Source organism: Muscardinus avellanarius (assembly GCF_963383645.1).
Source record: "Muscardinus avellanarius genome assembly, chromosome: 15".
NCBI lineage: Eukaryota > Metazoa > Chordata > Mammalia > Rodentia > Gliridae > Muscardinus > Muscardinus avellanarius.
The window spans coordinates 8,122,268-8,138,478 of NC_137801.1; the positions used below are offsets into that span (position 1 = coordinate 8,122,268).

Genomic DNA, 16,211 nt, shown 5'->3' on the forward strand with positions numbered 1-16,211 from the left:
GGGCTGGACAGATTTAACATTTTTGCTCAGGTCTTAGGAGTAAACATGGAGACTAGGAGGTGTTGCGGCCACTGTGAGGCTGGCCTGAGAGGACACAGTGCAGGGGGTTGGGACGGAAGGGCCTCGGCCGTTGAAGCGTTCCTTGAAGATCGCATACGGAGGCTCAACTTGGGACGCTCTTGCCGCGTTATCGGGTTGATTTGTGGTGAAGTCAGTACATGATACAGTCCCCCTGTCTTCAAAGCTAGTGCAGATTTGTAAGTATTTCAAATATGAAAAATAACATCAGAGGTGGCCGGGACCTTTGATTTGGAAATTGAGAGCCCAGGACAGACCAGCTTCGGGTGAGGCGTGTAAAGATAGTTTTGATCTAACAGCAAGCTCTTTTCTCCATTTCTCTGAGTCTCTCACCCTCTCTCTTTCTCATTGTTTCTTTTTCTAGCTACTTATTTTCCTTATTTTGTTTATTTTGAATTTGGCAGCAGCTGTGGCAGGCTGCCCACCTTGGGAACAATTTTCACTTGAGCTGGGTGTGTGGCCCCCTGGTGGCCAGAGGAGGGATCGCCCTGAGCCCTTGCTCAGAAGGGGCTGGCCTCTTGGGTGCATTCAAACAATAGTTTCTCTTCTCACCCCAGTTATTGTGTGTTTTCTTAAGCCCTTCAGGTTCCCGACCTGCGACACCTAAGAGCGATTCGGAGTTGGTCAGTAAGTGCATGGACAGGTCGACACCCAAGAACAACCTCGAAATGCTGTGGCTCTGGGGAGAGCTGCCCCACGCTGCCAAGGTGGGTCTCCCCTCCATTCGGCCCCACGTGGAAAGTTCCTAACTAAGCTTGATTACGAGGAATCAGTGTCACATCGTAGCCAAGGGCATAACTGCCAGGCGCTGTCAGTGAACGGCGGCCCGTTGAACACCAGAATTGTTTTGTAGTGCAACATTATAAGAAGGTCTTGGTGTATTTTTGTATTTTAAACATACAGAACTAGTTTAGGATCTACATTTTCTTTCTTTATTTTTTGTGGTACTGGGGATGGAACCCAGGGGCATTCTACCTCCGAGCGGCACCCCCAGACCTTTTTCTTTTAAATTCTTTATTTTGAAACAGGGTCTCACTGCATTGCAAAGGGCCTCACTAAGAAGCTGAGGCTGTCTGCGAACCTCGATCTTTCTCTCTCAGCCTCCCAAATGCTGAGATTACAAGTGTGTGCCACCACCCCTGGCAGGATCTACATTTTCCATCACTAAATGCAAATGGAATTTCAAGAATGCATGGATACACAAACCCTAGTGTCTGGAGGTCGGAAACACAGATGTACAGATGTCTCAGCATTACCTTTGTGAGGTCAGAGGTGCCCAATTCTTGGAAGCTGAGCCCATGCAGAGAAAGGCTGAGAGAGGTGTGGGGGGGCCGGCTCCGTGTCTCCTGTGTCCCTCCAGCAGAGCCAGGTGGGACCAGGACGCGGGGCTAAAAGAGCAGAAGTGAAAGGTGTGGACTCATAAACCAGCCATCTTCAGGCTTTGACCCTTCCAGTGGGGAGGATTTGTGGAGTCTTTCCAGAAGGCCCTGAATCTGATCCTGTGTGCCTCTCCAGAAGAAACAGAGGAGCGGCTGTGTATAGTGCAAGGGAGGGAGGGGTGGGAAACAGTCTTCCCCGAGTTCGAGTCCCCACTCCACCAGTTACAAACACGATGACAGTAGGTAAGTCAGTGGACCTCCCGGAACCTCAGAGTCTTTATCTATAAAATGTAAGAAAATGATAGATGCCGCTCTGGCTTGTTGGGAGGTTAAAAGAGGTCACGTGTGTAAAGTGTCCAGCACACGCACGCCCTCCGCATTCTTGCTTTTTTCCCCTTGGTTGTGCTACGTGTCTGACGAGCCTCGGTTTCCCTGCAAAATGCAACGAGTGTACCTTTAGTCATGGAGGCACAGCAGATTGGTTTCTAAAACCATGGAGAGCACACAACCTTTTCTTTCAAGAAATTTTACCTGCTATTTCAATGCATTTTAAACATCTTGAATTCTATTATATTGCCGGCCTAAAAATTATCTTAAGATCCTTGGAAGAGCCTCCTGCACCCCCAGGAGACGTTTGTAATGTGAGTGAATGAATGGACAGGGAGTGAATGAGGATTGAAAGGATTTCTGTTAAGAGCCAGTTGGGCAGCTTTTTGGGGAGTAGATTAAGGCCAAACTTGTGGGTCCACTTCCTGTTTGTGTTTAACTTTGGCAGAAAATGCTGCTTCCTCTGCCCACAGGCTATAGTGCTGACCCCTTGAGAATGGTTTTTATCAATTTGTGTCATTAGCAGCTAAAGAGACAGCAAGAAATTGCAAGGTTGACCAGGTGTGTGCTTGTAATCTCAGTACTTGGGAGGCTGAGACAGGAGGATCACTGGTTCGCTGGTTCGAAGCCAGCCTCCGCTACTTAGTGAGGCCCTCCACAACTCAGTGAGATCCTGTTTCAAAATAAAGAATAAAGCCGGGCGTGGTGGCGCACGCTTGTAATCCCAGCGTTTGGGAGGCAGAGACAGGAGAATCGTGCAGGTTCAAAGCCAGCCACACTGGCTTAAGAGACCCTGTTTCCAAATAAAAAAATATAAAATAGGTCTGGGAGTGTAGCCCGGAGGTAGAAGGGCTTCCAGGAACCCCAGTACCACCCAACTAAAGAAAGAAAGAAAAAGAAAGAAAGAAAGAAAGAAAGAAAGAAAGAAAGAATAAAAAATAAGCTGGGCGTGGTGGCACATGTTTCTAATCTCGGCATTCGTGAGGCTGACACAGGAGGATCGCAGTTCACGGACAGCCTCAGCTACTTAGCGAGGCCCTTTGCAACTTAGAGAGACCCTTTTCAAAATAAAGAATAAAAAATAAGCTGGGTGTGTGGTGGTGCACGCTTGTAACCTCAGCATTCGGGAGGCTGAGACAGGAGGATCGCAGTTCGCGGACAGCCTCAGCTACTTAGTGAGGCCCTCTGCAACTCAGTGAGACCCTTTTCAAAATAAAGAATAAAAAAAAGGGCTAGGTGTGTCACTCAGAGGTAGAATGCCCTGGTTTTAATCCCTAGTACTGCAAAAAAAAAAAAAAAAAAAAAGAAAGAAAGAATAAAAAATAGGGCTGAGGGTATAACTTGGAGGCAGAATGCCTCTGAGTTCAATCCCCAGTACTGAAAAAAAAAAAAAAAAAAGAAATTGCAAACCTGTCACTTCTTTTAGCAAGGCAGTGCTGACCACAGGCCACCTGCAGCATTGCTTCCATTTGTAACAGACACGATGAGCTCAGACACAGAAGTGAAAACCTTCCCCCTTCCCAGCTTTATAAATGGCTTTTTTTTTGTTTGTTTGAATTCTATTTTTTTCATAACTGGAAGTCCCTATGTGCAGTAGAAAATCAGAAATGTGAATTTCCAGCCAGGCATGCTGGTGTACACCTATAATCCCAATACTTGGGAGACTGAGACAGGAGGATCACAGGTTCGAGAACAGCCTCAGCAAGTAGTGAGACTCTCATCAACCTGTTGATGAGACCGTTTCCAAATGAGAAGTAAAAATTGGGCTGAGGGTGTAGCTTGAAGGTAGAATGCCTCTGGGTTCAATCCCCAGTACCAAATACACACACACACACACACACACACACACACACACACGTATAAAATAAAATAAATGTGCATTTTCCTCTCGTGTGAGCCAGTTGCCACCGTATCTTATGCACTCATGTTTGGGGACTGAGCTGTATGGAATGTAACACATATGTAGAGAAATAGGCGGATGACACGTGGCAGGTGCAGGGAGTTTTCACGCATGAGCATCTCTGCACCTGGCTCCCAGAGTTGGAGGCAGGATGTGGCCGGCAACATGGTGGTACCCACGTTTTCCTGTCGCTGCCCCCACACACCGGCCCTCACCCCAAGGCTGGACATGGTCTGGCCTTGTCGTATGATGGTGGTGAGTTTTGCAAGATCTACCCCCGTGATTGTGGGCCACTGTAATGCCTCGATTCTTGTTAAAATATATCCTACATTGTGAGCCGGGCGCGGTGGCGCACGCTTGTAATCCCCGTGCTTGGGAGGCTGAGACAGGAGGATCGCACGGGTTCGAAGCCAGCCTCAGCTACTGAGTGAGGCTCTCAGAAACTTAGTGAGACCCTGTTTCCAAATAAAAGAAAAATAAAAATAAAAGCCCAGAGGTAGAAAGCTTCTGGGTTCTACCGCCAGTACCACCAAAAATCAGTCAATCATTCAATCAATCAGTCAATCAATCAATCCATCCCACAGTGTGACTCTATTTCCCACTGGACCGAGGAACATTTGGAAAACATCTGCTTATTAACCACAACTCATCTGTCTTCTGTTTGGCAGCTGATGTTTTATACAAAGGTTCATTTACTTTGGAACCACTGCTGGTTTCTGGAGCCCTGGGCAGGCGTGCAAATCACCAGGTGATCTCCGAGGTTTCCAGGCGTCTGCCGCAGACCATCGATTGATGGCCGGAGCTCTTTGGAAACTCCCTGTGTGTTGGCCTGGCTTCCGTCTTCTCATCTCTCTCTCTCTCCTCTCTCTCTCTTTCTCCTTTGGTCTAGTCATCTTCTCCACACAAGATGAAAGAGTCCAGCCCACTGACCAATAGGAAAATCTGTGACAAAACTCACTTTCAGACCATTCACAGCGAATCATCAGACACTTTTAGTGACCAGTCACCAACACTGCCCAGGCAGCCACTTTTAGACCAGAGCAAGCATCAGACCGAAGTGCAGTTTGTGAATGAGGATGAGCTGGAGGCCCTCGGCGCGGCCGCCCCGCCTTTACCCATGGCCGAAGAGCTCAAGCCCCCCGCTGCCAGTGCAGCACAGGCGGTGAACAAGATGGACTCTCCTTCCAGGAAAAAAGGTAGGAGGCCGGTCCCCCCTGTTCTGGAACACTGCGGCTCCTTCCTTCCAAAGTTCCAGCTCCATCAGCGAGACGCTGGGCTGTGGTATTTGCCGGGTTTGTCCTCTTTTGCTGAGCATACGGGTTAGTCCTTATTCCCCAAACTTGGGATTTCTGGGGACCAGGCTTCAGAGGTTTTTATTTTTATTTCTTTTTATTTTTTTGGATTTTGGAGCATTGACATAGACTCTAGCAGCTTAGAATCCCTAATCTGAAAATCTGAGGTCTGAAATGCACCCCGGTGGCTCGTCGGTAGCGATGACGTCAAGCCATCTGTGTTAGCCCGGCAGCTCTGTGCAGCCTTGAGATTTGTGCATCTCAGTTTGGGACCAGTTACCCAGTTCTCTCTCTGCCAGAAGAGAGGAAGCCAGAAGCCTCAGTGAACAAGTGATGCTGTGCCTTCAACTGTTAATGGGAGTACTAATGTGAATGTTTATCATTTAATGACAACATGGATTATCCCCCCCGCCCCACTCGTACTGGGGATGGAACCCAGGGGCATTCTACCTCCGAGCTACATCCCCAGCCCTATTTTGTATTCTTTATTTGGAAACAGAGTCTCACTAAGTTGCAGAGGGCCTCACTAAGTAGCTGAGATTGGCCGCGAACCTGCAATCCTCCTGCCTCAGCCTCCCAAGTACTGGGATTATAAGTGCCACGTGCTGGCTAATAATAATATCAATGATGGTGGTGGTCCTAGCCTCACTACATGGAGGGCTCAGTATACCTCAGGCCCTTCAGGGATCAGGCACTGAGGCTGCAGTTGGTGATGAGCTGGATCCAGGTCACTCTGGTCAGAGCTGGAGCCCTTGGCTGACCTGGGCAGCCAGGCTCTCCCGGCGGCTGCACCACATTTGCCTCTCCCTTGTGGTTCTTGGACCCTTCCGGGTGTGCGGGAGCCAAGCTGCATGCTCCGCCCAGATTCTGTTGCTGGAGGGCCAAGTCCCCGAGGTTGTTCCTGACCGGGTCCCTTGCTCTTTCAGATAAACGAAGCAGACACCTGGGTGCCGACGGGGTCTACTTGGATGACCTCACAGACATGGATCCCGAAGTGGCCGCCCTGTATTTCCCCAAAAAGTAATATTTCTTTCTTTCAATGGCTCCTTTCATTTCTATAATCTGAGCTTTAGGCTGCGTGAAGTTTGATTAGGAAGCAAGTGAGGCGCAGCAGGCAGCGGGGGCTGGTGAGTGGCTGTGGGAAGTGCCCAGCCATGGCTTGGCCTCCATAGTAAAGGTGTGCGTCTCCCCTCAGCCTCGCCTTCTGTTGGTACAGGGCTTGGCTGCACCCCCCCCCCCCCCCCCGCCACCGAAGCCTGAGGCTGGACTTCAGCGGTCTGTGTCCACAAGCCAAATAAATGTGGCTTCACGACCCTTCTCCTCCTCGGGAGACACTCTGGTCTTGGGGACCCCGCGTCGGCTCCCCTGGGTAGAGGGAGGGCCAGCACCTTGAAGGAAGGGCTTGGGCTTTCTTGGGGCTCATTTCCTGGGACTTGGGGGGGGTATGAGGAGAAGGCCGCAGGCTCTACCTCTTGAGATAATTCACTGTGCACACTTGTCCCGAGACAAGCCGCGCACCCTCCTCGCAGGGGTCGTAGGATGTCATGCCGGGCTTGGAGGAGAGCCCTCAGCAGCCTCTGGTTTTCCTCTTGCAGCGGAGATCCTTCTGGACTCCCCAAGCATACCAGCGACAACGGGCCCCGGTCAGCCAACCAGTCCCCCCAGTCCGTGGGCAGTTCGGGCGTTGACAGTGGCGTGGAGAGCACCTCGGATGGCCTGAGGGACCTGCCAGCCATCGCCATCTCCCTTTGCGGGGGCCTCAGCGACCACCGGGAGATCACGAAAGGTACCACAAGTGCCGGGCCGCCAGCGCCCTCTAGTGGCCCCCGGCCAGACGGCGGGAGCTGAGGAGGTGTGGGGGGGCTTGGTCAGGCCCCTGGCTGGCCCGCAGTGACCGCGGGTTCTCTTGGTTACACGTGGCCTCCAGTGACAGCAGGCCTTGTTGACACTGTCCAGTGTCCTGGGCCCGGCCAGCCCGCAGAGGTGTCCTCCCGGAGCCTGCCGTGTAGGGTGGGTGTGCAGTCCTAGAAGAGTGTGTGTTGGAGAGTGTTGTGGGGTTCTGGAGGTCTGGGCTTATCTGAGGAGGTATGGGAATGCTTCCCTGCTGGATCCCAAGGGTGCCATTAGCCTAGGCTTGGGCAGTCAATTCAGAGCATCAGCCATCCTGGAAACAGCAATTTCTCAGCGTCTCCTGATGGCTGCCTGCAGAGGCATGTTTAGGATGCCCATTTGGGGAGCGGGGGGCAGCCAGCACTAGTGAGCTGCCCCCACCCAGCCTTGGCCCCCCGCCCTCCGTGGCCTGTATTTCTAGCAGGAGACGGGGCTGGGGTCACCCCCTCTGTGCCCTGCTACACAGGAGCCACGCCAATTTTCCCTTCCTGCCCTGGCATGCCATCCCGCACCTGTCTCCATCCTGAAGTCCTTTTGGGCCTTAGCAAATGTCTTCTTGTGGAAAGATGGGGTCCCCTGTTCCAGCAGGCCCTCATGGCTGATGTCATTCCTCCCATGCCCGAGTGCTTCCTAAGACCATGTTCTAACAGCCAGCCCCGTCTTACTCCTGAGCTTGCGCCAGGGCACAGGTACTCTGGCCAGTTGGAGGCACAGGGAGGCTGTGACCCCCGGGCCCTGTCCTCGGTTCACATGTTGCTCACTGGTGGGCTGGCATACCCATCTGAGTGCCATCTCCTGGGGCAGGCCTGTGTGTCCTGTTGAACAGATGAGGTCAGGGCCCTGAGGGGGTGAGTACCTCGTGCTCTCAATAAGAATTTTGAGGGTACGTGTTGAGGTCAGCCTCGGTTGACATCAAGACCAAGGGACAGTTTTTCTCCGGATGGGGTGATTCTCAGTGTCTGGGGTCTTCTGGGTCTTGGTGCCTATCAGGGTTAATGGGACCTTCCAGAGAGGGAGTGGGTACTGACTGGGGCCAAGGAGACGGCCAGAGCCCCGTCAAGGCCAAGGCAAGGCCCTGCTGAACAGGGAAGTCAAGAGGAAGCCCGGCCATGAGGCAGGGGCCCCTTGGGAATGGAGCCCCGGCCTTCTGCTCCTCCTGCCTGCTCTGAGCTGTCAGCCCTGGAGCCTCACACCACCACCCGCACTTCCCACAGTGACGGTAACCGAGCCCCAGCTGCTGAAATCCACAAAGCCCTTACTTTGGGCAGGGCACTCTGCTTTCATTCCTGAGGACCCATCCTCCTGAGCTCCTCCAGGAAGTGGGCGTGGGCACAGGAGGCGTGGGGAGAGGGTTCCCCCACTCCAGTCACCAACAAGGCCGATCTAAGCCCAGGAGCGGCTTCCTCCCTGATCCGCCATCCATTTCTGCACAGACACTGCCCCCCTCCCCCAACTGAAGCCCCTTCTACAAACACATTTGCTAGGATTGTCTGCCCAAGGTGGAGAAAGCACTTGTGTGTGTGTGAGTGAAAACCGCGCCTGCGTTTAACCACATTTCTTCTCACTGTTCCTTGGTGTCCGCTGTGCGTCCAGATGCATTTTTGGAACAAGCCGTGTCGTATCAGCAGTTTGTGGACAACCCTGCCATCATCGATGACCCCAATCTTGTGGTGAAGATTGGCAATAAGTGAGTACCTGCTGAGCTGCCCTGCCCGGCGGGGCCTCGCCTTGGCCTTGACGGGGCTCTGGCTGCCTCCCTGGCACCAGTCGGTACCCACTGCCTCTCTGGAAGGTCCTACTGACCCTGATGGGCGCCAAGACCCAAAAGACCCCAGACACCGAGAACCACCCCATCCAGGGGAAAATTGTCCCCTTTTTTGTTTCATGTACAGAGACCTGAAGTTAAGCTTTAGAAATACATCAAGTCGGCCGGGTGTGGTGGCGCACGCTTGTAATCCCCGCGCTTGGGAGGCAGAGACAGGAGGATCGCGCAGGTTCAAAGCCAGCCGCGTGCGCTGGCTTAGGAGACCCTGTTTCCAAATAAAAATGTAAAAATAGGTCTGGGAGTGTAGCCCGGAGGTAGAAGGGCTTCCAGGAACCCCAGTACCACCAAAAAAAAAAAAAAAAAAAAGAAATACATCAAGTCTACGTTAAACCTCATTATCGTCTCTTCAGTGTTGGCAAAATTTCCTGTTCCTAAGTAGGCAGCAGGTTGAGTCTTGTGGGTTTACTATTCATCTGTACTATACTTTATAGCTGAATGAATAAAGCTGTGGTACTTAGTGTAGCCAGTACTGGTCATGGTACTTACTCTATACAATACTAGCCATCATACGTAGTCCATGTAGTACTAGCAGTGGTACTTAGATCCCGTATAGTACATAGGTATAACAGAGTAGCCCACTCTTTAAAATTACCATTATGAGCCGGGCGTGGGGGCGCACGCTTGTCATCCTGGCATTCGGGAGGCCGAGACGGGAGGATCACGGTTCGCGGACAGCCTCAGCTACTTAGTGAGGCCCTCCGCAACTCAGTGAGACTCTGTTTCAAGATAAAGAATAAAAAAAATAGGGCTGGGGATGTAGCTCAGAGGTAAAATACCCCTGGTAGTACCACAAAATAAATAAATAAATAAATAAAATAAAATCAGCATTATGTGAGGTCAAGGGATGCTTAAGTGTCAGGTGTCTCTGAGAACTGTTGGACTCTTCTCCCGGAGCGGAAGCCATGGAAGTTTCCATTTTAACTTAGGCTACCTAGCTGCCCTCCCTTGCAGTTTGGCAGGCAACGCCACCAGCACACAGGTGGTATGATTTGGTCTGTCCAGCTAGCCCCGTGTCTGACTGTCCATCCCACTCCGTGGCCCCTGCTGGGCCCCTCACTGGCCGCTGGGGTTGGATGGAGGAGGGGGCCTCCGCGCGGGCCGGTCTGCTTGGAGGACTGCGGAGGGGGCCGAGTGCACTGCACTCTCTTACAACCTTGCTGGGCTTCCCAGGATGCTCTGCAGGACCCCAGAGAGGCTTTTAATCTGACCTATGTCTCATTGTTTCGCTAGGTACTATAACTGGACAACGGCAGCACCTCTGCTCCTGGCCATGCAGGCCTTCCAGAAGCCTTTGCCAAAGGTGAGCTTTAACCTGAGAAAAAAAGCATTCTCCAAAAATGAGGGCTGGGTTAGTTGGAGTGGTTGCAATATGGTGCTCATTATTATTACAGAAAAAGAAGTACACACGGCCCCACAACGTACGTTAGTCCTTGTAATTTGCATACTTAGGTCACGTCAGTAGGCTTTTTTAATATTTTAAACTCTATTTGTGGTGGTCATCTAATACAGGAATTACTTTTATATGTGGAATTTGTCAGTCCTTTAAGACAGTTGGGTTTTGTATCACGGTTGGAATGGTCTTGCTTCCCGTTTCCCAGACTCCTGTGAAAGTGTCCTGTATTTTCCTCTAGTACTTTCCTTTGCTTTAACTCTTTGAACCATCTGTATTTGAGTTTAAGAGGAAGGAGGAAGATTCTGGAACCAAGCCATTTCCGCCCCCAGGGGGTTATTGAATCGGGATCCTTTGAGTTGAAGAAAACACAGTGACTAAAAGTGGCTTAAGGCCCACGGGTTTATTATGTCACATAATGGGAGTCTTAGAGGTTGGTCGTTTTAGGCTTGATTAATGCTCCGTGATTTCCCTAGCCTTCCCTTTGTGGAAGGTGACAACCGCGCACACCAACCTCGAATGGTGTCGGTCAGGTGGGGCGCACCCTCACCTTGTATCACCCCAGACTAGCGCACATTTGAGGCGGCTGCTGGTGGAGGGATGAGAGGCTTAGGAACGGCACCCAGTGGCTGGGGTTCCTCCACTGGACCGGACCCACCTCCCTGAGCATATCACAGGCTGGTTCTTGAACAATTTTAGATTTGTTGCTGAGAAAGAAAGCGGAGGCCGGTGGACAGCTAAGAGGGTCTGACGCAGCTCCTCGGTTACCCCGACTTAAATACCCCTTTTCCTCCACCAAATGGCAATTACAGCTGCGGCATCTATTCAGCTTCTCCGTGAATTTAGACTTATTTCGAGGTCTAAATTTTAGGTTTTCTGTTCCATGTTGTGCTCATGGAACAACACTGCATTTTTTTTTTTTAATTACCATAGCTTTCCAATAGGCGTTCCCAGCCTGTAGGACCTGTGCCTATTTATATTCTGTCTGAAAGTTTTCTCGGCTATTTTTGTTTTTCATGTGGAGTTTAGAATCAATGCATTTAGGTCTGAAACACGATCCTGTTAGTTTCTTTCTTTTGCTTTCTGTATTGGAGGTTTGTTTTATTTGTGGGTAAGTTTAGGGGATAGGGCAGCCAGTATCTTTAAGCAATTTCATATTCATGCTCTGTGTGCGGATGATTTGCGTCTTAGTAGATTCAGATTTTCTTTTATGTCAGATTTTCTTTTGTGTCAGATAAGTGTCTTTTAAATCATGAAAATGAGCACCCTTCGGACTACATGTGTGAAATATTCTTCTGTTGACTTACCTGTGCCCTCTTAGATTGAGGTGACTAAATCTCTGTTTTTGTTACTAGCTGAGGTGTCAAATACTCGAAAGTTCAATGGACACAGGAAAGGAAATTCAGTGACATTTACATGGGTCCTGTAATTAGCCTTAAGACTGATACTATTCTTTGGAAACACTTAGAAATCTATTAATTTATATTTAATCTCCCCATCAAACTTTCATTTACCCAGGACATTAGTATGAATTTTCTTTTGAATGCTTGAGATATGGTTATATGCATCTAAGTTTAGTTTGTCAAAATTTGGAAATCTATATTTACTAAAAAGCCCTGCACCTTTTACTTAAAACTGTCCTATATCATATTAATCATTTTGTGTTTTATTTTACAATCACTGTATGGAGTGTAATAACATCTTAATCAGTTAGCTACTGTAATTTTGAAAACTCCTGGTCTTACTAATCACTAATGGTTTTTTAACGATTTCTTTTTTGTCGTTTGTGTTATATTTTCTTTGTTGTTTGTTTATCCTTTTAATATCTTCTTAAGTCTTCATGCCTAAGTTACCTTAATGTGATTTTGGACACCATTAGGTTTTGCTTCTCTAAATTTTTAAATTCACAAATAGTATGTTCTGTTTCTCTCTCTCTCTCTCTCTCTCTCTCTCTCTCTCTCTCTCTCTCTCTCTTTTTTTAATGTTTCTTTAATTTGCATGCATGTTTCTTTTGGTTCGAACGTGCTAAGTTGATCTTTTTTTTTTTTTTTTTTTGTTCCATTATTTATGTTACCATCCATTTAAAACAGACCACTGTGGAAACTATCGTGAGGGATAAGATGCCCAAAAAGGGAGGAAGATGGTGGTTCTCCTGGCGGGGAAGAAACACCACGATCAAAGAGGTAAGCGCGAGGCCACCATGTGCGGACTTAGCGGGTGGTTTGGGCCAGTAGATTTTGTCTCTGTGCACATTATCAGAGAATAAACACAGGCTGTAGTAACCGAGTTTTCATAAACCAGCTCTGCCCCAGGGAGAGAGGGAGGAAGGAGGAAGGAGCCGAGCTGGGATCTCTGCTGCCTGTTAGCCTGGAGACGGGGGTTAAGACCTCTACCCTGGGAGGTTTCTTCACCTGTAAAAAAGGATTTTGACATGATCATTTAATTAAAAAAATTAGCTCTCTCTTCTTTTTGTAAATTTTTCGGTAATGGGGATGGAACCCAGGGGCATTCTACCTCTGCCCTATTTTTTTATTCTTTATTTTGAAACAGGGTCTCACTAAGTAGCGTAGGCTATCCATGAACCGGGATCCTCTAGTCTCAGCCTCCCGAATGCTGGGATTACAAGTGTGCGCCGCAGTGGCCGGCTAAATTAGCTTTTTTTGTGCAGTTTGTGAGGAGAATTCCGATGGGCCCTCCCACAGTGGTAGATCCCTGGCCAGCTCCTGACATGGGCCGTCTCGGTGCCTGTGGCTTTGGTTTCCGTCTTTGCTAAGGTCTGACTTTTCCAGGTGTCTGTCCAGGCCTCGGCCTGCGTCCAGAGCGCTCGTGGCTCTGGGCTGGGCGCTGGCCTGGCTCGCCTGGCTGGGCACTGGGGGCAGTCCGTGGACCTCCTCTCCTGCTTGCTGACCTTGCCCTGTGTGGTTGGCTTCGATTTTATTTCCAAACGGGACACACCTTTGTGCTCCAGGGCCATTTATCAACTAGCCAACTGGGCTGGCATCTCCATGTGGGCGCTTTGAGCCATTTCAAACTCATAATTCCTGAAACAGAACTGACAGTGTGCTCGGGAGGCCCTTGGCAGGAGCCTTGATGAAGAATGGTAGCACTGTCTGTCCTCAGACTGGACGCTTGCTTCTTCCTTCCCGCCCCACCGAGCCCCGTGGGTTTACCAGCTTAAATATTCCCAATTTTGTCTCTTTCTCTCCAGCTCCACTCCCACAGACCGAGGCTACTGCTGTCTCTCCCAGGGTCTGCGAGCAGCCATTTCTGCGCTCCCTGAAGTCTCTATGCTTAGTTGTTTAACACTCTCAGTGGCTTCCAGGATGCTCATAATGAAGACCAATATCCCTGATCGGTTGCGCAGGACATGTGTTCTGCCCTGCCCTCCTGTTAGCCTGGACTTTGCTGTTCTCCCCCTGTCTCTGTTGTCTTAGCTTCACTGCTAAAAGTACAGCCCACCCCAGGGCCTCTGCACACACCACCTTCTCTGCCTAGTGTTCTTAGGACCTCTCTTCTTCTCCTTCACCAAAGGAACAGCTCAGCTCACCATTTTCTGGCAGATTAATCTGGTCTGTTGTTTTCTGCGGACACAGCCTTGCCTATGAGCTTTTCCTTTATACATTATGTAGGGTTTATAATTATACCTTTATTAGTGCGACTGTTTGACTAGCATGTCTTTTTCCTTCCAGACCCTAAACTCCACAGAGGCAGGGACCACGTATGGCTTTGACACTGGGGCATTTCTGTCTCCCACGGTGGTCTTAGGATCGGGGCTCAGCACTGATTAGTCGAGGCGAGGACGATCACTTTTGGAATGTCTATAGCGAGACTGCAGGATTATTAACTAGTAAGGAAACCCCACTGGACTCAATTTGTTCTGTTAGTTCAAAGGAAGAAGCTCTGCCAAAGACTTTTACCCAGGTCTAGTTGTTCTTGACGCTTTCTGTTAGCGCATCCGAGTTTCCTTGAATGTCCGGTGATCTCTAAGGGGTGTACATGAGTTGGAACAAGCATACATGCTTTCCTGTACAGACTGAAGTATAAAGCACTTTCTAGTTTTTTTATTGGAGGGTGGAATGTTCTAGAGTTTGAGGTAGAAGTATATCTCAACACCCTCTGTGTTGTACAATAGCCAAATGATCACTGGTTGGAGTTGAAGGAATGGCCAGTATGAAATAAGAAGCATTTATGAAATTAGATATTTCTTTAAAAGCTGAAACACTTATTTCAGATAGATATATTTCTGAACTAACTGGATAATAGTTGTTAATTGAGGTGGCCAAGTTACATACCTCAATGAATAAGTAAAAATAAGTGGGTATGTTATATTAAGTATTTATATTAAAAAAAAAAGAAACTAAAGGAGCCAGTCATCGTGGCACACACCTGTAATCTGAGTGCTTGGAAGGCTGAGACAGGAGGATTTCAGGTGTGAGGCCAGCCTCAGCAACTTAATGAGGCCTTATTTCAAAATAAAAAAAATAAAAAGGGCCGGGGATGTAGCTCGGAGGTAGAATGTCCTTGGGTTTAGTCCCCAGTATCAAAGAAAGTAAAAAAAAACCCAAAAAACAGAAAACAAAAAGCTAAAGGATATTTGAAACTAGTTCTTAGTAATCCTATGTTAAGATGGGCCTGGTGTTCTGTTGTTTATGTTGTTCATTTTATTAAAGTCCTACGGTGGAAGCCAAAGGACCGCAGGCGAAGAGATCTCCTTGTGTACCCTTCATCCCGTAGCACATCCTTCTGGTCTCTTCTGACTCAGAATTCCGGGGGCCAGTGCCCATGGCCCTCCTCCCTTTCCCACTGTGCACAGGCTTTGAGAGGGTTTTTTGGCACAGGGGGATTGAATGCACTCCGAGGTACACTCCTAGTTCTTTTTACTTTTTGTTTTTGAAACAGGATCTCACTAGGTTGCCGAGAGTCTCACTACTTGCTGAAGCTGTCCTTGAACCTTCAGTCCTCGTGTCTTAGCCTCCCGAGTACTGGGATTACAGGGACTTCCCATCACACCTGGCTAAGGCTTTGAGTTTTATAAGCAGCTCCTCCTTCAGCCCTCAGAGCAGTGCCAGGGGATGGATAATCTCACCCCTGTTTCACAGGTGAGGAAGCGAGGCTCTGAACAGTTAAGTGGTTGCCCATGTTCTAAGGGCCCCGGCGATTTCCTAGACCCACGGCTCTCTCCAGTATATCCAGGGAGTATTCCTTATTAAAACTATGCAGTATCAAAAGAGAGAAAACTGCTTCCATATTTTTCCCAAGCAAAATATGGTGTGAAAATATTTTCAAGCACTTCTATCAGCAATTATAAGAAAATATTTTGAAAGCCCTCAGGAATCCAAGCAGCCCTCGATAAAGCATTTGCATACGCCGCGGCGATGACGGGGTTTGATTCTGTGCCATGAACACTTATGGATAACAGACTCATTTCTGTCAAAAATAATTCTCAGCTTAATTGTATATTTCTAAGCAAAGGAGTCACCAGGACCTGCCAGAATAAACACTTAGAGCCTCCAGGGGCCATCCTTGGGGGAAGTGCCGCTGGGGAAGGGTCGCCCTTGGGGGTCCCGCCTGGGGCTGCAGGCAGCCCTTTGCAGCCCTCTCTCTTTGGCATTTTGCTGATTCTTTCTTTTCTTCTTCTCCAGGAATCTAAGCCAGAGCAGTGCTTGGAGGGAAAGGGCCTCAGCCCCGGAGAGCAGCCGACGCAGCTCAGCATGGCGACCAGGTACAGACAGCAGGAGGCCTTGCGGGAGGGGCCGTGCCCTTGGATGCTCAAGAACACATGTGCACACACACACTCACACACACACACACAGGCACCAAAGGGCGCAGGCCCGGCTCTGTGATTCTCCCATTGATTACTTACTGAGATTGGTTTTCTGCTAAGACAGTATGGCCCGTTGGTTTCTTAGGGGGTCTAATTGGCCAGGAAACGTCAGCCTGAAAGGAGGGCACACGCTGGAGCTCTTCTCAGAGCCCTGGCATGCGGTGGGCCTCCAGGTTACCATGGTGATGGTGGCGGCGGTGCTGATGACAGGAGTAACATTCAAAGGACATGAGAATAAGTTCCCTTCCGAGGGGACTCGCCTTTCCCCACAGCTTAAGTCCTTCCTGAGGCTCAGGTGGATGCCTT

The 16,211-nt window shown here is 49.4% G+C and overlaps 1 protein-coding gene across 3 annotated transcripts in view; it reads left to right on the top strand.

The window, feature by feature from the left end:
• The window catches only part of LPIN1 (lipin 1), a gene marked incomplete at both ends in the record, with an annotated part of 114,890 nt that overhangs the window by 72,562 nt on the left and 26,117 nt on the right, over positions 1 to 16,211 (top strand). For 2 of the 3 annotated variants that reach the window (XM_080711471.1, XM_080711472.1), the window contains 8 exons: positions 656 to 785; positions 4,574 to 4,880; positions 5,903 to 5,996; positions 6,572 to 6,762; positions 8,460 to 8,553; positions 9,922 to 9,991; positions 12,172 to 12,264; positions 15,724 to 15,803. In XM_080711471.1, the coding sequence (XP_080567597.1) occupies positions 656 to 785; positions 4,574 to 4,880; positions 5,903 to 5,996; positions 6,572 to 6,762; positions 8,460 to 8,553; positions 9,922 to 9,991; positions 12,172 to 12,264; positions 15,724 to 15,803 (1,059 nt within the window). Of the gene's footprint in view, positions 1 to 655; positions 786 to 4,573; positions 4,881 to 5,902; positions 5,997 to 6,571; positions 6,763 to 8,459; positions 8,554 to 9,921; positions 9,992 to 11,916; positions 11,995 to 12,171; positions 12,265 to 15,723; positions 15,804 to 16,211 lie in introns of all 3 variants that reach the window. The other variant, XM_080711470.1, reaches the window with a different exon arrangement.